At 32.6% G+C, this 23,884-nt stretch overlaps 1 protein-coding gene across 1 annotated transcript; it reads right to left on the bottom strand.

The window, feature by feature from the left end:
- Nucleotides 1-15,217: 15,217 nt before the first annotated feature.
- LOC145583412 (uncharacterized) lies at nucleotides 15,218-17,203 on the bottom strand. The gene is made up of 2 exons (XM_081640657.1): nucleotides 16,314-17,203; nucleotides 15,218-15,667 (listed from the first exon to the last, which is right to left on the bottom strand). Exons 1-2 carry the CDS (start codon nucleotides 17,131-17,133, stop codon nucleotides 15,303-15,305), a joined length of 1,185 nt encoding a protein of 394 aa, XP_081496783.1. The 5' UTR covers nucleotides 17,134-17,203; the 3' UTR covers nucleotides 15,218-15,302.
- Nucleotides 17,204-23,884: the final 6,681 nt, after the last annotated feature.

A 23,884-nucleotide genomic window follows, 5' to 3' on the forward strand; every position in this document is an offset into this window, starting at 1 on the left:
CTCTTGGAGATCCTTCAAACTTAATAGCTTCCTCGATCTGGCCATTGTCAATGGTTGCTCCTTTTCTTTTTCAAAGATTTTTATATTTGGATTCAATGAGTCTACCACCCTTTAGGATGCTTTAGAATCATTTACAACTTAGGCTTGTCCTTCTAGGACATCAATTTTAATTGGAGCATTCACAACAGGTATATGTGACTTTGTCACTTTCTTTGGCTTAGTGAATGAGTCTAGCAATTGAGTTGCAAGCTTTGTAACTGAAGTGTCTTTGGACTTTCAATTCACATTTTGTAGTACGAGGACCTACGCGAGACAATGATAATTCATGCAACTAATTTCTTTTTCCCTCCTTTTGCTTTCTCCCCCTAATATTGGAAAACCCGACACATTAAAACGACAGTCTGCAAAATGAGCGTTAAATAAATCTCCTATAGTTGGATGTAAATACTTAATTATCAAATCAGATTCATATCCAACATATATCCCTAGTCTCCTTTGAGGGCCCAATTTAGTGTGTTGTTGTGGAGCAATTGGAACATATACTACACATCCAAATATTATTCTCAAATGTGATACTGTAAGGAGGGTGATCCCATCGTAAGGGGTCCTCTCCTTAAATGCCCATGGCCATTTAAAAGCCTAGGACTTTACACTTGTTAGGGTGTATTAGGATTAGAATTCCTGACTGTTTGGGAGACCTTGAATTAGAAATGATACTCTCATCACGCTTTTTTGTGAGAAACAAGTAGGAGTCGCCAATGAGTTTTAGGAAAACTCATAAACCTCGTTCATGCCTTTCTCCCAAGTAGAGTTCAAGGGATAATTAGCACGAATCATAAGTTTACCCATGCCCAAATTGTTCTACATAAACCAAAAATGAGTTTGGGAGCGAGGGTACTAAGATAACGTTTCCTTTAGAGGGGAATCGCTATCTTAGCCCTAGTACGGCCTCTACTAGCTCTTCCTTTTTCACAATTTCATTACCAAACAATATATGCAACGTGATACCTAAAGACTAAGTTAGTTGATTTTATTTACAAGTATTAATCACGTACGAATTACATTGCAAAAGTCGTTATTCTTTGTTTAATCAATATTCGTGAAAGGAACAAAATAAACAATATCCGCCTTGTCTTAAGTGATAAAACAACAATTAATTATCAAATTCTATTCTTGATTAACAAAATAATACTATGTGAATTAATTAATTAAAAGTTTGTTTAAAGTGATCAAACAACACTATTTATTCAATCAAAGTTATTTAAACAATAAAGGAAAAGTGATTTGTCTAAGTGCTCAGGAAACTAACTGTTCTTCTTTTATGTTAAATCTTCGTTTCCAAGGACTTCAATGGATTCAATTAGGGTTTGAAAGTATTTGGGAAGAGAGAAGAAAAAGTAGTATGATAGTGTAGGCGTCGTTTGAAGTGCGCCTACGTTAAAAGCATGTGTGAATATGCTTGGCACTCATAGGAAGTGGGAATTGACATAATACGATTAGGGACAAGGAAAGTAGGGAGCCGCCAACAAGTTTTTAAGGAACTTGTAAACCGTTCACGGATCATAAAAGGCAACCACGATAAAGGGACAACGATAAGCAACAACGATTGACCCGTGAAGGTTACACCCCATTCATAATCCATGAGATTACTAACTCCATATGGTTCGGAACCACGAAAGGAGGATCGAGGATGATGGTACGAAGTGAGTCATGGAGTCACATTCGCCCGTATTGGCCTCTACTTGATTCTTATAGTGAAAAGTGATTCCTGCGATCTCAAAGGCATACAAACAAAATATTCAATTTGCTCCAAACTATTATTAGGCTAAATTGGTTAAATATAATGCAACACATAATTCTAAAATATTTATGATCACTTGAATTAATAACAAGATTAAAAAGGAACCTAAACCGGTTGTCCAAATTATCTTATTAGGCGTGATTTTCAATTACATATTCCCTTTAACATGCAATGTTGTGATCAATAAATATAATAAAATAAAAATTAATAATGGAAGCAATTCAAAAATGATAATGTTAGTCAAATCAAATCATAACCCTAATCATGATAATAGCAATATTAAAATAAGAGTAATTAAGCGAATCAATTACTCACTTTTCCGCGTTTCCTTGAATTGCTACATCATGAATAAACTGTTAGTAACTTCAATTAAAATATAAATCGAATTGAAATAATTAAATTAAATAAATGTAGAGTTGATTTGGTCCAAACCCTCAGTTATTTATAACTTTCACGCCTTGGTTTAAGTATAGAACTTCGGGTATTGTATGGACTCCTTGGAGCGCTTAGGGGAAGTATTATGAGATAATAGGATGGCTAGTGTTTCGGCTAAAGAGGGAGAAAAGAATTATTTTGTGATCAACCTTGTTGATGATTGAAAAAAGTGAAGATATGACCTCTATTTATAGAGAAAAAAGAAGGGTCGAAAAAACAAGATAAGATCCGAATTAAATCGGAATAAAACTCGATAGACTGCAGTTTTTGCGGTTTTTGTTTTTATCATATCTTTTGATCCAGAAATCAGAATAAGATAAATAATATTTCGTTGGAAAGATCTTAAAGTTTAATTTCTAATCCAAATAGAATCAGATTAAAATATTTTATAGAATAAAATATATGGCCGAAATAGTGAGACGGTGTCAGTTTTGGATAGAGTTTGACATTTTATTCATATCTTTTCCGTTATAGCTCGGAAATGATATTATAGTATATCATTGGATATATAATTTCAAGGGCTATCCAACCATATAAAATTTGGATAAAAAATGTGATGCACTAAAATAATATATGTCTATCTTTGAACGTTTTTCAATTCGGATAGAAATAGGACTTTCAAAAAAAGGAGTTTTATTCAATTTCAAACTCTTTAATCTTATCTTTTCAAAAAGGATAATTAGGATCTTTTAGAAACTTATAGAAGTTTCTAATTAATTCTAATTGGTTTATGAATTGGATTAAATCATTTGGACCCTCCACATGATCATTGGGTCGTAGGTAAGGTGGGCTTAGGTTCGGTTTGGGCTTAGTTTAATATTTTGGCCATAACTTATTCGTTATAACTCGGATTTGGGCTTATAATATATCGTTGAAAAGCTCTTTTAAATCCCCATCCAACTATTCAATTATTGGACACAGATTATGGACCAAAATAAACTGGATCCAACGTTTTTATAAAAAGGACACGAAATGAATTATTTTGGGTTTAAAGGCACGAAAAGAGGAAAATAAGTTATGGTTTGGGGAAATGGGCTAGAAGTTGGGTTGGTTTATGAAATGGAAATATGGATTTAAGCACTCCAAGATTAAATACTTAACCCGACCAATAATAGCGGTGAAAGGTTATTCATCATCGGGTTTGGTTTTGGGGAGACATTTTTAGGTGTCTACAGATAGTAAGAGAAGTTGAGAGATTAGGGTTGTGAGAATACTAGGGTTTTAATTCTGAATTTTCGGTCCCCGTAATGCTGAACGAATACCCCTATTTATAGGCGTAGGGGTCTAGGTTTAGGGTTTTAGAGCCGCGCCGTCAGGTGGCGCGCGCAACTCTCTGAGTCGCGCTGGGTGTCGTGCGCATCTCAATGAGTTGTGCACGCCAGGCGCGCGCAACTGATTGAGTTGCGCTGGTTTGCGGTTTGCCTTATACGAAAACACGTTTTTAAAACTTCCATAACTTTTGATTGCAAAGTCGGATTAAGGCGTATGAGATATCGATCATTGGAAAGATCTAAATGTCTAATTTCCAATGCCGTTAGAAATAGGTTAAAATATATTTTGGATCAAAAGTTATGGCCGTTGGAGTGCAAGGGTGTCGGTTTTGGGCCCGATTTAATGTTTTGATCATAACTTCTTCGTTTTGGCTCGGAATTGGGCTTATAATATACCGTTGGAAAGCTCTTTGAAAGGGCTATACATCTGTATAGGCTTTGCATGAGAATTTGATAGTTGGTTTATCTGTTTGGCTCGGTTTTCAACAATGTAGGTTCCATTGGATCCAATAATCATTGCATTTGTCGTATTTGGGTCCGTTATTAATCAAATTTAAACATGTATGAACATGTTTTAGGCCTAATTAGTAATCGGACAAGGCTCTAAGATAACTTGGTCTCAAATATGGGTTTCAACTTACTTCATAATTCTTTTCATAGTCCATAAACATTTTAACTTTGATCTAACATGAAGAACGGATTTTTGTAACATCATTGCACTTCCTTTCGGGACAAGAGGCCAAAAGTAGGTGTCTACAGATACATTTGGTTTCGGACCAAAAACCAATTGTGATAGGGAGAACTTATGATAACCTGTTGGCCTGATGCGAATTAGTGCCGCTATTGCATGTAATATAGCATGTCCCTAAGCAGGTATTAAGAGATTGGAATTCATAAGCAATAGTCTAGCAATTAACTGCAAACGTTTAATTAAAGATTTCGACCCGCAATATCATTCTGTGTGTGAACATGTGCTACAGGATGTTCAACACTAATCCCAATTGACGTGCAATATTCATTGAAGGCTTAGGATGTGAATTCACCAGCATTACCAAGACGAATAACCTTTATAGGAAAGTCTAGAAAAGGTGCTCGTAACTTGATCAATTGAGCAAGTAGTCTTGTGAACACCGGGTTTCGAATTGATAACAATGATATGTGCCATCTAATTGATTCATCTATTAAAACCATGAAATATCTGAATGTCCCACACAAGATGTAACACCCCGTCTAAAATAGAAGGTGAGACGTTAACGGAAATAACGTCAAGACGGAATGTCACACTAAGGTTTACTAAAAACTAAACAAAATAAATAAATAACTGAAACAAAAATTATGAAGAGAAAGAAATCTCAAATGATCAAAGAAAACTTTTAACGAGGCAGTACAACCTCAAATTCGATTATCTCATAAAGAGAGGTAAAGACATCAAAAGATAATCAATAAAACTACTTGGGAACAACCTAAACACTTTGCTCTCAGCCCAGACTCAACAAACGTTACTCTTCACCTGCAAATAACATTTAGGTTCCACAATCAGTGGGGAGTAACTAGCAATTCTCCCAAAACTTATAGAAACACAAAGCTAAGCATATTGTAAAGCATAGAAGCATACATACAATTAATACAACATGTATACATGTCAAGCAACAACTTCATAATATAGACAAGATAAACATGATAAGATACATAGATAGGAATCCAAGTCAACACATGCAACCTGATTACAATACAAAACAAAATAAACATGTATATTGAACAAAGTAATTATATTACCACATGATTACAGAGTAAGAATAAATAGCATCCAAAACACATCAATAAACTCATAAAAACAATAATTAACACTTTTTAAAGATTCTTTAAAAATATAAAGAAAAATTCATGACTTGACTTAAGAAGACTTTCTCAAAAGTGTAATTATATTAAAATAGAGAATTTTAACTTTTCGAAAACTGATCCATAGTGAGGCAAGCATATAAAATATGAACACCGGTGAATTCCGCAGCCCACCATCAAAGGTTTGTCAAGGCGAACCTACAGACGATTCCGCGGCCATCTGCGTCTGAGAATGGCCAAACTCCCGGTTTTCCTACTCGAATTCCGCAGCCCAAGTAGTTCCGGACGACAACAATTAACCTAGAAAATTACATCTCGAATTCCGCAGCCCAAGATGTTGGCATTTTCCAACCATTGAATTCCGCAGCCCAATGGTTGTCTTACACTCACGAATCAAATAAAACAATAAAAATAATTCTTCAAAATCATCCAAACACATTTTAGGGATCATCAACCCTAATTTAAAATACTGCAGGTCTTTACTTCTAAGACCAAATTTCAACAAAAATCGTTCAAAAGAGTTTAACTTCAAAATTCTTCAAAGTATGCAAAATCATTTATAAATCATAACAAGGTGTCACTCTTATTTTCTGGATTTGGGTACTAAGCTAATTATAATAAAATATCACAATACACTCTGTACACAACCCTTGGCGAAGCGGTGCTAAAAACAGTGTTATTCTACTTTAAAGCACAATGACGTCGTCAACTCACTTAACACCCAAAAATGGCAGTCACTATACGACATCTTAAATGCTTCATGAACACACCCAAAGCATGCCAAAATGATAAAATAAAACCAGGACATATTAATCCACATATTAGGAAATATATACACACAAGATAGGATTAAATTCATGCTTTTAACATACTAAAAACTACATGACAATGAAGCAGCCCTTACTTAGAATTAGAGCAGTACAATGCACAACAAATTCACCCAAAACCAACATTAAAACCCATAATTAATCTTAGCCCATAAACATACATACTATAAAAATATAATAGCTCAGGATAGGCACAATATTAGGCATAAAAATTAGGCAATACATCAATTAACCACACTCAAGTCATACTCCCCTCAAGTTGAATAGCAGCAACACCTCTGCTTACGTTAGGGCAATTATTCACACTCAAACTTACCTAAAAACATGATAAATAATCTTAGGGATAAACCTAACATGATTCTATACCATTTTAGGCATAAAAAAAACTTAATCAAGACCAAATGAGGCTGTAAACCCACTGAACAATTATAGCAATTAGAGCAGCAAATTCGTGAACATTAGAGTACAATTAATGGTTGAAAACCAACACAAAAATGCAACAATAATCTATGGTACAAAACCTATATATAAACAGGTACTCCTATACATGATTAAACAATATAAAAACCAAAAATAAACATGAATATAATACCCTCATTCCTCACGCACAAAACAGCAAACAAACATGAGATAAACTACAACAATTTCTAATCTAATCAACTCTAATTTGCACCTAGCCTTAACCTATCCTAGCCATGATTTCTAAAGCTTGGAATAGTACTAGTTACCTCTTGATTTATAGGCAATCAAAACTCAAAGAAAGGGATAAACCACGCACAAACAGCAGCAACCAATACGAACAACACCCACCCAAGTAGCCTTGTGCCTTGCTTCGTTTCTGTGTTGTTTTTATAGGGGAAATGGAGCACGACTTTGGCAGATTTTATGGTCGTATGTTAGTCTTTGATTTCCCCTTGATTCCCACCTTGAATCCCACGAAAAAGATGGGGAGAAGAGGAGTGAGTTGCTGCATCTTTTGGGTGGAGAAAACTGATGAAAGTTAGCCTTGTTTTGTACGTTATAAGAGAAGGAGAAGGAGAGGAGTTGGGCAGCCATAATTAGGTGTTATTACCATTGATTAGAGGAGGTTACTTAGGGTAAAATGATCAGCCAAATATCCCTCAAAGTTGCTGTGTAAATCAGCCTAAATTGGGCTTAAATGAAGCGTATAAACAAGCCTCATAATACCTAGGTTCAAGGCTTTTCTATAGGGCTTGATTAAATGATTACATTAGCTTAAGAATGGGTTTAAGGAAGCTAATAAACAAGTCTATCTTAATCTATATAGTCATGAAAGCTTTGAGAAAAAAAACTCGACCAACATATAAATTCTAGTTGACCCGAAACTAGACTAGGAAAGGAAAGTAACGGAAGGCATTTTATTTAAAACGCATGCAAAAATGATAATATAGATTGTATTACTGATATCTCAATAATATATAATATCGATAATAATAATGAAAATAATCATTTAACTCACAATAAAGAATATATATTATTCATTTAAATCACAATAAAGAATATCTCATAAGTACCGAAAAACGACATAAAAGACGAAATGTGAAATCAGTAATATTATTCATTTATAAAGACCTTATAATTAACAAAAGGACATTATAATGAGTACAATAAATAATAGAATTAAAGAATAGTTTATAAACAATATCAATTTGATAAACAAGTTGACGGAATCACCCAATACAACATTATTTATCGATATTGATGCGATTGCGCATAAAACGTTTTTAAAACTCAAAAAATCTTTTTATACCTATTAGATTGGTACCTCAGTCAAGGAATCACCCATGATGACCCGTAGATCAATTGCAATAGGTTAAATATTAAAATTACATATAATTTAGTAGCACTTACTAAATTGATGCTTAAGCTTAAGGAATCACTCTGTAAGGCTAATATCAATTCAGACAAGTCAAATACAATTTGAAGTGATTAAAACTCAAATATAGAACCTTTTTAAATAATAACTTTCAAACGTTCTGTCAAAATACTATAATTAGGGTCTAAAAAGGTCGGGATGACCTTTAAAACAAAGAAAAGTCTTAATAATTAAATTAACATTTCAATTTAGAAATTGAGATTAAAATTAGAAATAGGCTTTATAGGTTGAAACACACATAAAGTAATGGTTCAAAAATACGGGGCATTACACAAGAGATTTGTCCACATATATCCCCTTGTATAAGTACGTTTAGAAAAGTAATTGATCATTCAGAATTATTTTGGCTGGTGATGGCCGGAGTATTAACTTTTCTATTGAGCAAGTAACACATGAAATTTGAAGAATATGCTGGCTCTTTAATGAGTGTCCACATGAATTTTCAATTAATTTTCTCATCACTATTATTGAACCGGGATGGCCTAACCAGCCATGCCAAACTTTGTAGTTGTAGACACCCATTTGTGTCTCCCCAAAACCAAACCCAGTGATGATTACCTTTCACGTCGAATCATAATCGAATGAAGTGAAAGTGTGGAAAGTTTAGTGTTGCGGATAGTTTTAATTCTTTTCTCTTCTCTCTGTTTTTGAAGACTTATTTTAAGAAAATAGTCAATCCAGTTTGGTTGGTCCATGATATAGGTCCAATAATGGTGTATTTGGATGAGGTTTGAAAATACCTTTCCAACGATATATTATAAGCCCAATTCCGATGAACATCGAGAAAGTTATGGCAAAAATACTAAACTGGGCCCGATTTGGTTTTTATATGCGGCCCAATGATCTAGAGGAGGGCCTATTATTAATTATCATTTCTAAAGCTATTAGGATTGATTATAGTATTTTAGAATACTCTAGGAGGTTCTTTTAAATCCTAATGGAGTTAGGATTGATAATTATGTTTTAAAGAGTTTGAAATTGAATAAAAACTACTCCTTTTAAGAATACTTGTTTTGTACGAAGTGGAATATATTCAGATTTTATTTTCGTGCCTCATAATATTTATCCAAATTTTATATGGTTGGATAGATCTTGAAATTATCTTTCCAATGATATATTATAATATTAAATCCGAGTTATAACGAAAAAGATATGAATGAGACATGAAACTTTATCCAAAACTGACACCCTTCTACTATTTTGGCCATATCTTTTAATCTACAAAATATTTTAATCTGATTCTAATTGGGTTGGAAAGTAGACTTTAAGAGATTTCCAACGACATATTATATGCCTGATTTGGACTTCCAGATCAAAAGATATGATAAAAACAAAAACGCGTTAAAAACGGGCTTGGCGCCTGACTCCAGGCATTGGCGTCTGGCGCCAGCCATAGGCGCCTGGTGCTAGCCATTGGCGCCAGGCACCAATGGCCAATGACTAGCGCCAACCTCGTTTTGCGTGCGCCAGACTCTGTTTTGTTAATTTTATCTTTTTGGCTGATTTTCTCTATAAATAACGTATTAAAACTCCGTTTTCGATAACCAGATTTCATCAATTCTTATTTCAATTCACCAACTCTCATCAAGATTTCCTTGATTATTCTCTCTCTCTCTATATTTTCTAAACTTTGTTTTAAATACAAAATTCCGCATTCGCAAGATCTAGAAACACCTAGCCATATTCGAAGTTGCCTTCGCTCTAGACGTGAAAGGTTTAATTTCTGAGGGTTTGGTCCCAAATCTCTATTTCAATTATTTAATTTAATTGTTTGTTTTATTATTTTCCTTGAAGTTACTAACGTGTGTATTTTGTTAATAGAAAAAGGTACGAGGCATCAAAGTAAGTAATTTAATGGTTTTTATTGATGTTATGATGCAGAAATCATGTTTATATTGTTATTATGATATTCCTAGTATCATGTCTAGGGTAACTTTAATATCAAATATGCTTATTATGATTCCTGCGATGCCTTTTATTTTCTTCCTAATATTTATGATTGTTAGTATCATGTTAGGGCTAAAGATTTGATTTTTATTGCTTAGTGACATGCTAGGGTTTGTTATTAATCTTGTTAGTATCATGCCTAGGATCTTGCTATTATTATTATGCTTTAATATTAACATGAATATGATTATGATTATAATTGTTATGATTTATGATGATATTATTATTATTATGATTATTATAACTATTATTCATGATATTGATTATTTATTATGTTGCTTGATATTATTTATTGCTTGATCACACCTTTGATGCATGTTTAAAGGGAATTGGTACTTGTAATCATGCTTAATTAATAATCTTGTTAGGGTTAATTGTGATTATAATTCAAGTGACCGCCAATAATATTTTATTTGTGCATTAATAATCAACCAACATAGATAAACAGGTTTAGGGTTAACCTATTGATTGCATGTTAGTCAGAAAGCGCACATGAATACGGTCAGAATAAAGTAGAGGCCTATTATTAGGGCAGATTCAATCTCTTTTAGGTTGGATTTGTACCTTCATCCCCGAACCCTTATTTGGTTCTAGACCTTATGGAGTTGACGATCTCTTGGATCGTTAAGGGGTGTAACCTTCACCTCGTGAACGGTTTACAAGTTCCTAAAAAACTTGTTGGCGACTCTTTTGCTCTATCTTCTTCCCTTTTGGACGCCACTGTACTTTAGTGTATGATCACAGTGGGGTTCAAGCAAGGGGATTAACGCTTGAAATATTCCCTACAGTAGTCATTAGTAAACTTCTAGTTTATTATAGCATGTGATTCAATTGTAATGATTTTTGTATAGTACAAACTAATAGTGGAGAATGTAGGTAATTTCTCCATAATAAGTTTATTGTCGTGAGTTATACTTGTGATTTGATGAAATTCATTATTTCCTTCACTAATTGTCTCAATATGGTATCCATTTTGTCCAATATCTTTAAAACTTATTAAATTTTTTAGAGACTTAGGGAATATAATGCATTAATAATATCCAACTTTGTTCCCTTAGCAATAAAACGTTTGCTCTTTTGAAGCCTTCTATAATTTTTGTATTGCCTGATATGGTACTCACACTAATCACTTTCATCATCAACCGCGAGAAATATTTTTTATTCTTAATTTAAGTATAGTGTGAGTGGTTGCACTACCAACTAGACATAAATCTTCACCATTGGCTGATGATTGAGCTCCAAATAGATTCATATCCAATTCTGATTTTTAGAGTATGTAGACATCTACTTTTGGCCTTCTTTCCCGACAGAAAGTGCAATGACGATAAATAAAGCCATCTTCGTGTTGGATTGAAGTGAAGAATACTTATGGATAACTGGTTAAGCCACAAAACCCAAAAGACTAGCCTGAATTAAAGATCAAGGCCAATACAAGGTCCAATTAACTAAACCCGATCATAATTAGGCTTAAGCCGGTGCTTAAAACCCAATAATGACGGATTTAGGAGCGCCTAGGTTAAAATTATAGCTGCCGCGGAAAATGTCGCGCGCAACTCACAAAGTCTCGCGCAACTTATTCAGTTGCGCGCGACACTCCGCGCATCCTTTGGAGATACGCTCGCAAAAGATTTAGAATATCAAAAATTTGGAAAATCGAATCTTACCGTAGAGCAGCGCGCAAGACAAATAGTTGCGCGCGTCATCTGCGCGCGACTTATTCACTTGCGCGCGACACCTGCTGCGGCAGAATGCTCGTAACCCTAAACCTAATCATTCCCTATAAATAAGACCCTAATCCGAGGCTTAAACACACAGAAAATAATCTAAAATTCTGGCAGAATACTTGTGAACTTGTGCTCCCTAACCCTCTTGTCCTAAACACTCACCCCTTTGATATTTTGTTACTACGGTGGAGGTTCCCCAACAAGAAGAAGTCCATAAGTGTTCTAAACGGAGATCTAGCAAAGAGAAGTGGTAAATTCCCGAGCACTTAGTTAAATCACATTTATTTTCTTGTTTAAAAGAACCTTAATTAATCAATTAGTGTTGTTTGATCACCTTCAAAATAATTAATTAATCAATTCCACATAGTATCATGCGTTAAATAAAGATTAGAATTGAATTAAATAATTGTTGGTTGATCACTTAAGCCAAGGCGAATATTGTTTATTTTCTTGTCTTTTTCACGAATTTGATTAAATAAAGAATAACGACATCACGAAGTAATTCCTACGTGAATTGATGTGTGTAAATAAAATCAACTAACTTAGTTTTAGGTATCACGTTGCATATATTGTTTGGTGATGAAATTGTGCAAAGGAAGAGCTAGTAGAGGCCGCACTAGGGCTAGGATAGCGATTCCCCTCTAAAGGGAACGTTATCTTGGTACCCTCGCTCCCGAACTCGTTTCTGGTTTATAGACCAATTTGGGCATGGTTAAACTTATGATTCATGCTAAATATCCCTTGAACTCTACTTGGGAGAAAGGCATGAACGAGGTTTATGGGTTTTCCTTAAACTCATTGGCGACTCCTACTTGTTCCTTACAAAAAAGCGTGTATGATAGAATCATTTCTAATTCAAGGTCCCCCAAACAGTCAAGAATTCAAATCCTAATACACCCTAACAAGTGTAAAGTCATAGGCTTTAAAGGGCCATGGGCATCTAAGGAGAAGGATCCCCTACGACGGGAACAACCTCCTTACAGAGTATTATTTCAAATAGGCGGAGTTTTAATGCTAATAACGTGTTAAATATAGAGAGAACTATAGAGAGAGATATAAGGGAATTTGTTGTGTATATTATTCCATCTAGTACGATATATATATATATCATAAAGAATTGTGTAGAACGAACTCACATGAGTCCGGTCATACAAACAGAAAAAAATTTAAAAAATTAAAAAAATTTTGTCAAAAATTAGATAATAATAGTCGGGTATTAGATTATAAATAGATATTAGGTTATAAGTGTCAGAAATTAGATAATAATGGTCAGGTAATAGATTATACTTATCAGGTATTAGATTATAATTGTCAAAAATTAAGTCTTAATTGTCATAAATTAGATTATGATGGTCGGAAATTAGATTATAAATATCAGAAATTAAATTATAATTATCAAAAATTAGGTTATATATATAAGATATTAGGTTATATACATCAGTCATTTACAAAGAGAGAGAAGCAAGATTGATGTTGGTGAATGATGACCAACAAAATAAACGAGTGTGGTGTACCAAAGGTATCACTAATGCTGATAAGACTGTGTCTAATGAAGGGCAAACTAGCAGGAATATGGAGGGTATAAATGTAGTTGTGCCTACATGTGTGAGTTCTGACAAGGGCAACTCTGCTAAGGTGAATGTAGGTGACAAAGATGCTGATCGGATTACTATGATACACAGGTTTGATGCTGGTGCTTCTCTTACTTTTAAGACCTCTAAAAATTCAGTTATGACAATAACGTTGTCGTCGTCTTCGTCAAATATTTTAGCTCCACTGGGGGAATATTGAGGTGGTGGTTTAGGGGGAAGAGGGAGGGTGATGGCAATGGGTATGTCGAAAATGGCGGCATCATCGCCGTGTGGAGGAGAGGGTGGCTGATTCTGGGTTGTGCATGGCCGCAGGGGTTGCGATTTGTGATAAGGGGGTGCGTTATAAACTGGACTCACGTGAAATGGACTCACACAAAACCTTCTCCTCTAGAATATTCTAGCTAGAGAGTACATGGGATAATAGTCATCCACTTATTATTTCCGGACAATTTTAAATTAAATTAAATTTTTTAAAAAACTTTTTCTTTCTTATGCCTTCCCCTTACTCGTGAGGGTTGTGACCACCCGAACCCCCTCCCCATAATCACCCCTCACCTCCCAAGCCCCGTCCCCTTTTATCGTTCATCCCCCTCCCTCTCCACCTCCCCTTATAGTAGGGTCACTAGTTACTCCCCTCACCTAGACTCCACCCCACCCTATTGACCATCGTAAACCCCTTCCCACACCCTTATCCCATCCCATACCCTCTTCTCCACCCTTAAACCAATGGGGTGGGGATACTTTCATACCCGCATATTTTTCCAACATCGCCAGCAACTAATCAAGGACACCGTCTTCACCCATCACCACCTTTCCGCCACACACACGGACTACTGCTAGTATGCTTCATTTTGCATCACCGATGATGCTCTCATTTTGTACGATGATTGGGAGATCAAAGGTGCCCACATTTTGTCTTGTTCGAGTGTTTTTTTTTTTTTTTTTTTTGACAAGATTGTTCGAGTGTTAAATATGATACAATTGTTGAAAAAGGGAGGGTAAAAAGGGTCCTAAATTGCTGCATATATAATTTGTCATATTCTAATGTTTAGGGTGGAAGAAAAGGGAGGGAGATGGTGTCGCACTAGATGGGGGAAAAGAAAGGCAGCCGGCGGAGGAGGTGTCTGGGTTGGGGGTTTCCAGGAAGAGGTTTTTCATGGGGTGGGAGTGCCGTGTAGGTTGGGTTTATTATTTTTTTCTAATTAAAATCAATTTTTTAATAAAGGAAATTGTGAAATAAATTTTTTTAAAAAAACTATCAATTGCATTGTGACACGTGTTACTATTACCTACTACCTTTGTTTCTTTTTAGTTGACATGTATTCCTTTTTATGAAGTTTTTTAGTTGACACGTTTCCTTTTGGGGTAAATTTTTTACCTTGCATTTACAAGCTACCCCACCTGCTTTTTCATTCTCTCTCACTCTATCTCCTCTCATTAATATATGTGCCTAAATCAAACGCGACAATTAAATAGAAACGAAGGAAGTATTAAATAGGTTAAACGGTCACGTTTTATTTTGAATAGATGTATCATGTATGTTAAATGTCGTTTTACTTTAGAATAATTAAAAAGTCACTTTATTTTTGGATAACTGTCCAAATGTCTTTTTATTTTTGACAATATTTTCATAAAAAATACCAAGAACTAGATTGAAGATTGGTACTTGTATACTTAAGGTATTTCAATTAATGTATAATGTTCACATTTAAAATAAGTTTTAATAAATTCAATTCGCAACGGATTTACTATTTTAGTTGCAAAATAACTTTATTAGAGCTTGTTTCACTATCGGTCACGAACTCACGATTCACCATGTAACTTGAGGGTGAACGGTGTTCATATTTAAAATAAGTTCATACGGAATAATAAATGTACAAAGAGTTTTCGAACCAACCTTTCTTTCTTTAAGATAGTAAAGGGAAGTTGTACAAAAAAATCATGTTGAAAACCCAAATGGGCCTCTATATTACAAAGACAACATAACTATTTCTTCCACTAGCTGAACTAATAGCAAGTCCAACAATTCTTGACCCAAATGAATACTTACTTCTTCCACAAATTGCATCTTCCATAATTCATATTTTGTCTCCCACTTTGAGTCTTTTTTATGCTCTTCTTCAGCCATTTTACATATTTTTCCTAACATTTCCACTAAATAATCTGCTGCATCTACTTCTTCTTTCACCGGTTCCTGTTTTGTAGCTATCTTGTTACAGTAGTCCTGTTGATTTTCTTTTGATTTTGGCATTATTTCTTGTTGCAAATTATCATTAATTTTGATATTTGGTGATGTTTTTCTCCTTGAATTTGATTTTGTTTGTCTTCCTTCCCCTGTTTTCAAGAAATTAGTTAGTCAATTACACAACATTTATGTTATTTCATGCTATAAACCATGTAATTTCATGTGAGTGCCAAGTTATGGTAAGGAATAATATTGTTTAAAGAGTTTTCGACAAAATTACACTAATAAAATAAATTTTGTTGTTGACTTCATTTCATAAACTAAAGAAGAAGAAAATTATCTTTATTTCTCTTAAATTGCATCTTCTCATTTTTAACGGATTCCATATTTTGCCAAACAACAGGAAAATAAAAACACTAATTCGTTCCAAAATAATATGCCAAAAGCTTTATTTAGTATTCGTATGTTAACCTTTCTTTTTTCTTTTTTTTTTAACAACTTTTTTTTTTATTACAACTCCTATGTTTTACTTTAAACTCTATGAATCACCATTTAAGATTTAATACTCCGTAGTACTCCCTCCGTACTTTTATCAGAGTCTCATTTATAACATTTATTACTCACATTATAAAGAGAAATGAAACTCTAATAAAAGGACGGATGAAGTACTATCATTACTAAGACTTTATTCACGAATAGAAAAATATTAAATAGACTATTAGGTATAGTATTAATTTGCACAAAACAATAAAAAATTAAATTAATTAAGTAATCAAGTAATTAAAGAGAACATACCTTTGGAAAGAGTAACAAATTCAAACTCGTTGTAATAATCATCAAGAACAGAAACAGGGCTTCGAGATGGTAATTGATCATCTTCAAAACACATAATTTCCTTATGATAAACCTTCTTCTTACTTGTAACAACTTTCCCATTTAATTTCCCCTTTTTCTTCACTAATTTCTCCCTTAATAAATCACTATTTTCACCTACATTATTCCTAAACTCCCTACTATTAGTTTTATAATAACGTTCTTCATACCTTTTCTTACTCTTTCTTTCTTTAACTCTTCTACCATCATTATCATGTCTATTTTTCTTGCACATACAAATCTCTTTATTCGATTTCGAACCCGCCTCCATCTCCCCCTTCGTATCCTTATCCACACGATCATCATCATTTACGACGACAAAGCTATAGTTAACTCGACCCTGCTCATGAAAAGAAGCCGAAGTAGTTCTAGCACGACGATGAAATGCAACTCTAGTAGGATCAAAATCAGGCAAGAAATGCAATGAATTCATAGACTTGCTTCGAAAAAGCGAGTCAAGCGTTGTAATTTTGTTTTTCTCTTCGTCCTTATTATAATTAGGCAATGAGTCTAACCCCATTAGTCTTGCTATAATCCCCGGACCACTATTTTGAGCTTGTACGTGAGCTTGGACCGACCCATTATCAACGTTACTAGAAAAAGAGCGCGATTTTATTGGTTTTTCGAGTATTTGATCGTGTTGAGAAGGGTGAGTAGGGAGATTGCCTGCACAAATGAACATTTGAAGAATGCCTGTAAAACAATTAGATGTTGGAGGGTTGTTATTTGAGTACTTAGTCATTGTTTTAGTTAAGTTTGGTGGTTAAGGGAATTAAAAAAAAAGGGTTTAAGAAGTGAGAATTTGGAGATATTTGAATAAAAAGAGGGTAGGAACTAGGAAGGAAGTTGAGGGGTAGTTTAAATATAATTAAATTAGATTTATTATGATTTATGAGGTGTGAAAGTGATGGTATAAATGTGGAAAAATTGGTCATGGTCATAGATTCACATTATTGGAGGATGTAGAGACTACGTACATAACCACGTTGAATGGATGAAAGAGTTGACGTACGGACGAGGAATTAATTGTGATAATAACAATAATAATGATTACTTGATTATGAGTAATAATAACAATTACGTTTTTGAATACTTGTAGATGTTGTAATATTAGATATTTTCCCCGTAAAAAAAAAGATATTTTTGCGTTAAAAAAGTAATACTCGATCATTTTTGAATACTTATGACGCTTTTATGAGAATATAATGTTATTATACGTATATTTCTCTCTAAATAACCTTAGGGCCTGTTCACATTTACTGAATTAAGCTGAACTGAACTGAACTGAACTGATTGGAGCTGAACTGAACTGAATTGAACTGATTGGGACTGAACTGAACTGAATTGAGCTGAAATGAATATTTTATGAGAGAGGGATATTAAGAGCTGAACTGAACTGAACTGAACTGATTTGAGCTGAACTGAACTGATTGGAGCTGAACTGAACTGAACTGAAATTAAGTAAATGTGAACAGGCCCTTAGTTTAGTGATTTTTAATATTGTTTCTCTTTTTCAATTAAATTACTCTGTAATTCGTGTCAAAAAAAAAAAAAAAATTACTCTGTAATTATTTAATATAGTGTTTCCTTCTCCCTAATAATTAAAAAAAGAATCCTCATTAGCTTGACTTACACATTTATTTTTTTCATATTTATATGTACTACCAGTAATTAAAAAAAAATAATGAATGAATATAGTTAAAAAGGGAAAAAAGAGTAATTAATTAAAGAGGTTGGGTTATGGTTACTATGATGCTGTCAATAGTTAATTGTCGGTAAGTAGCGTGTGCAGAGGCGAGTATGTTGACTTTGTGACGGCTTCTGTTTGGACGGTGACGTTTTCAGCCCACTACTGAGTACTGACTACTCTGATACTCTATAATCTCTATTCTCTTATGTTCTAAATTCCTACTTCCTCCGTTATTTTTTAATTGATCCGTTTTAACTTTTACACTATTCACCAACCCACCTTTGACCGTCTTTTGTAAATTATAGGTAAAGAAAAACATATTCATGTAGGATTTTGTTAGAATCGTCTAAATAAGTACTATCACAATATATAACTTTTATAATTTTTACTTATAGAGTATTAAAATTATTGATGTTGTGCATTGTCAAACGTGATAAAAGAAACATGTCAAGTAAAAAAGAACAGAGGAAATATGTCACATACTCACATTTTATTTGCTTTAATATCTTACTTCCTCCGTTTTGACTTTTACACTATTTAGCACTCCTCTTTTGACCGTCTTTTGTGAATAATATGTAAGGAAAAATATATTCATGTATGATCTTTTTGGATTCGTCTCAATAAGTACTATCATAATATATACTACATCCGGTTCAATTTACTTGCAACTATTTCCTTTTTTGGCCTGTCCACATTACTTGCAACTTTCCCATTTCTTTCCTTTTTTAGTAACTTTTGAGTGATAAAATTACCATTTTACCCTTATTTTTTAAAAAAACACCCCTATTAAAAAACTGATTTTATCTGATTAGCTTAAACCCTAACATTAATTAAGCTAACTATTTTCAGCAAAATCAACCCCTTTCCATCTAATCAGCAACCTTTAGGGCAATTCCAGCCACCTTCACCCTCCATCTTCCTCCTCATCACCATTATTCATCAAATTTCTACTTCTTCCTCATCCCCATTTTTTTCTCTTTCCTCCTTCAATTTTTCGCCTGATCGTGTCAACGGTTGAGATTTCCTTCATATCAGTGGCGATTTCCAGCGAGTTTCAGAGTTTGACGGCGAAGAATTGAGCGTGTATCGGCGGTTTCTCTCTCCTCTCCTTCCTCGTGGTTTAAGATCGGCGGGGATCGCGGCGTCGTGGCTTAAGATCGGTGGCCTCGTGGGTTTCAAATCAGTGGGTTGGGGTTGGTGGTTTCGGTGTTGGTGGTTTCGGTGTGCTGGGTTGGGGGTTTCGGTGTGCTGGGTTGGTGGTTTCGGTGTGTTGGGTTAATGGTCGTGGCTGGGTTCGGTGGTTTCTAGTCTCGTCGGGTTTGGTGGTTGGTGGGTTCGTGGGTCGTTGGTGCTGGGTTCGGCGGTAGGTGGTGGTGGTGGCCAGTGGGTGGTGGGTGGTGGGTAAATTCAGCTAGGTGGTGGTGGGTAAATTAATATAAATTTTGTTGAATTTGTTTTTTTTAGGTTGGATTAAAACTTAAGCATATACCCTTATCTTTTAATAATCATGCTTATGATCTTTTGCCTCGGCCTCCGCAATCACCCCCAAAATTGCAACTAAATTGGACCGGAGGTAGTAACTTTTATAATTTTTACTGATGGAGAATTTAAGTTATTAATCGTTAAAGTTTTGCATTGGCGAGCATGATAAAAGAAACAGGTCAAGTAAAAAAGAATAGAGAAAATATATCCTAGTAATATTACCCTGTTGTTTAGTGCTCGTGGTGCATTGGTATGATCAAGTAACATCTTACGAGGGCACGAGGCTACGATGGTGTATTGGTCTAGTCAAGTTACATCCTACGGATAAACGATAATAGGTTCATTGAAGTTGAACTATGGAATATGTATTTTTTTTATTTTTTTTATTTTTTTTTTTTTATTTTTTTGTTATGTTCTTTGGAGTTGAACTACAAAATATGTGTTTTTGGGTCAAATTATATGTTCACTAGATGAAGCCCGTGCGATGCACGGTTTGTTTGTTTTTTTTTAAATAATGTTTTTTTTTTTTTTTTTGTATTTATGAGCCTAAAATTTGTTATATATTTAGATAAAATTCCTAATATTAAAAGATAATATATAATATTTAATTAATTTAAACTTAAAAATCTCATTCGCCAATTTTGCTTACATGGCATTTAAATTATTTAATTCTAAAAGAAATTAATAATCTCTTATTTAATTGGCTACTACTAAGATTTATAATCCTACATGGCGCGCTGGGAAAATTAGATCCTACGTGGCTCTCTAAAAACTCGGGGAAAAACTCCCCTTTATATATATATATATATATATATATATATATATATATATATATATATATATATATATATATTATATTGGTTTTAAACTACGTAGTATTATGCTTTTTTTATTTACAATAATTTTTTTTTATTTTGGGAGGAGGGGGGGTGGTTTTACCTACATATATGTTCTAAGATCTTGACATGAAGATTAGACATATGTTATTATTATTATTATTATTATTATTTTAAAGTTTTACCCCTAATGCTCTTTTAGTTTTGTGTTATTTTGTGTTTACTTCTGTTCAATAATTTTTTAATCATGTTATTTGAATCTAGCTTTATGTTCATCAGATGCACAATATGTAGTTGTGCACTATTTTTACTCATTAATAATTGTTACTCATAATTGTTACGCATTGCAGAAGATAATATAAGAAAAGTAGTTTTGTTGCTCTCTCTCCTTTCCTCTCTTCCGTTGCTAGGGTTTACTACTTTTGGTCATTAAATTAGGTCTAGTATTGTTTGATTTCCGACCCATTCTCTTTGTTTTTCTTTAAATTTTCGTTGTCAATTTCAATAAATTACATGAGTAGTGTAAATGTACCAGTTTTATTAGCTCCTTATGGTGGAGCAGTTGATCGTTGGTGTAGTTGTTCATTCCCTTAGGGAATTATTATGGGTTTGTGTTTGTATTCTTCTATCATATAATTGATTTGTTGAGTACAGGATCGTGTGGGATTATAAAGATTGTCAATTTTTCAAATGTATTCAAATGAATCAGATAAAATTCATCGTTTTATTGGCATTAAAAAAATACCATTAAACTCTCTCTCTGAAGTCGTCGTATTTTTCAACATTATATGCGAGGGGTGTGCCGTAATGGAAGATGTACTTAATGATTGTAGCCTCAATGAAGGAAATCTTTGTTGGATTTTTTTTAATGTTTATTTTTAAGTGTAAATTTAGATTTAAGCCCAATTAGGCAAACAATAGCGGGTAGCTTTTAGCGATCGAATAGTAGGTATTTGTTAGGATAGTGAGAAGTACTCAATTAGTAGTGCATAGAGATTAGCTGTTAAAGTAATGATTAATAGGATGAGTGTTTTTTTTTTTTATATATATACTTTTTATTATTTTTGTTGAATAATAATATAATATAGCTATAACTCAAATAACCCGTCAATAATATAATATAATTATAAATATCATAATAATATAATATAACTATAATATAACTATCAAAATATTTATTATATAATAACAATATACTTTTTATTACTTTTTTTTTGAATAATAACATAATATAACTATCCCTCAAATAACCCTCAATAATATAATATAACTATTAATATAACTATTGAATAATAATATAATATAACTATAATATAAGTAACTATTATCTTAATTATCATATAATAACGTCAAATTTTCCACACTATAATATAATATAATAATATAATATTTTTTGAGGGGATATAATAATAATAATATAATATAATATAATATAATCTATCTATCTATCTATCTATCTATATATTATACTAAAAGACAAGCGCCTCAATGTGAGGATGACAAATGTCACTCTCTCATTGGCTTGTCTTATGTATAAAATATATCTATATAATTACTGTTTACATATTCAAGCATAGTTATTTTTGTTCAACTTTAAACAATAAAAGAAAGTTTCTATACATGCATAAGCTATTTATGATTTCCTAACATAAATATTGATTTAATTTTTAATAATAAAATATATACTTTCCAATATTATAAATAATCCATAACATCTTTCCAATCTTTATTTGTAGTCAATTTAAAGAATAATAACTAATTTGAAGCAATATGATTAAAGTGGCATAATTAAAGAAACAAATATTTCGTATTTTGAAAGGATAATATTGTTTTTTTTTTATGAAAATTAAATAAAATCAATAGAATTTAGTTTGACGTCAATTATGAAATCAATACAAACATTTTTTTTAAAAAAAAATCAGATGTATAATAAAATATTGTGCACCTATTATAAAATCTACCTTGTAATGAATGAAAGTTATTTATGCTTTATTGATAAAAATTACCCAAAATAGTCAATAAATTATCCTAAACTCAATGCAAGTTATCAGATGAATACAAAAGTTTTTGATAAAAATACAAAATAGTGTAAAAATTACTTTTATCGTTTTTTGTACTCCTTGACAAATACTGAATGCTGAGCTGAAATGTTGTCTTGGAAAAAAATATATAATCTTGAACATAAATTTAATTTTAATCGGCCTTTCATTTTCTATACAATGCCTTTTACAATGACCTTTGTTTACATTAAAAAAAAAAAAAAAAAAAATTGAACCAAAAACCAATCTAAACAAGAAGAATAAAAGTTAAATTGAATTAGACATTTGAATAGATATAAAATGTATTAAAACTATTACTCGTGTTTAAAATTATAATATTCGTATTAAGTATTAACAATGCTATTACTTATGATTTTTTTTTAGAAAAACTAACATTTTGATTTAAAAATTGTGCATTGCTCATGTACTATACTAGATATACAACAATCATGTTCAATAATTTATGTTGTTTTATACATAATAATACTTTTAACTATAATTTAGACTTTCAAATCAACATTTTATAATAAAAAAAATATACATGTCATTTTTATTACATCTAAACATTATATAATAAGTCATATTGTTAAAGTTCTAATTATATTATTGAAATGTAGGTATGATACTATTTTCATGTACTTTACATTCTACGTAATTAAGTATAGTATGAAAGTTAATATATTTCGTGTAAAATAGTATGTGTATATAATATAATATTTTTTATAATATAATAAAGTATATGTATATAATATAATATTTTATAACATGGGTCCTCCATACCAAGTGTACAGGTTGTTGGTGTAGTGGTGATTGAGACTACACTTGGTAGGGAGGACCCGTATTCGATCCCCTGCAACAACAATCGGGAGGGGAGTGGAACCTAACCATCTAGAACTGATCCTCGAATCTGGAATAGCCCAAAGGGTGAACCGGATAGAACACCCAAAAAAAATGATCGAGCAACTCAATGCATATATGACGGGAATTAACTTATCCTTTATCTATCTTATACAAAACTCCAAAGTCTATATTTTTTTTTCAAAATATAATAATAAAATTTGTAAATTTTTGTTAATATGAAAGATATAAACCTATCAAAATGTATATATAGTTCAATTGTTTAATAACTTATATCAAATGCATAATTTTATTAAAATTATTTGCATGTAGTCATTAAATGTGTTGGATGTTGTGTAGCTATGCAATGTTCAAAACTTTAGTTGAGCTACTTTGATTTAGTGATTGTACGGTCAAAAGATATTGACTTCGATCTTGAAATATAATAGTCTAATAAAATCTAAATAGAAAAATTAAAACAAAAGGAAATGAAAATAGTAAATGGCTTTAAAAAAAATGATCGAGCAACTCAATGCATATATGACGGGAATTAACTTATCCTTTATCTATCTTATACAAAACTCCAAAGTCTATATTTTTTTTCAAAAT

Source organism: Chenopodium album, chromosome 2 (assembly GCF_948465745.1).
Source record: "Chenopodium album chromosome 2, dcCheAlbu1.1, whole genome shotgun sequence".
In the NCBI taxonomy this organism is placed as follows: Eukaryota; Viridiplantae; Streptophyta; class Magnoliopsida; order Caryophyllales; family Amaranthaceae; genus Chenopodium; species Chenopodium album.

What these genes read in the sequence shown, in the direction of transcription:
- LOC145583412 (XM_081640657.1), bottom strand. Translation starts at nt 17,133, where the DNA reads ATGACTAAGTACTCAAATAACAACCCTCCAACATCTAATTGTTTTACA. An exon ending in ATTTGTTACTCTTTCCAAAG is followed by an intron (nt 15,668 to 16,313) that starts GTATGTTCTCTT and finishes TCTTGAAAACAG; the next exon opens with GGGAAGGAAGACAAACAAAA.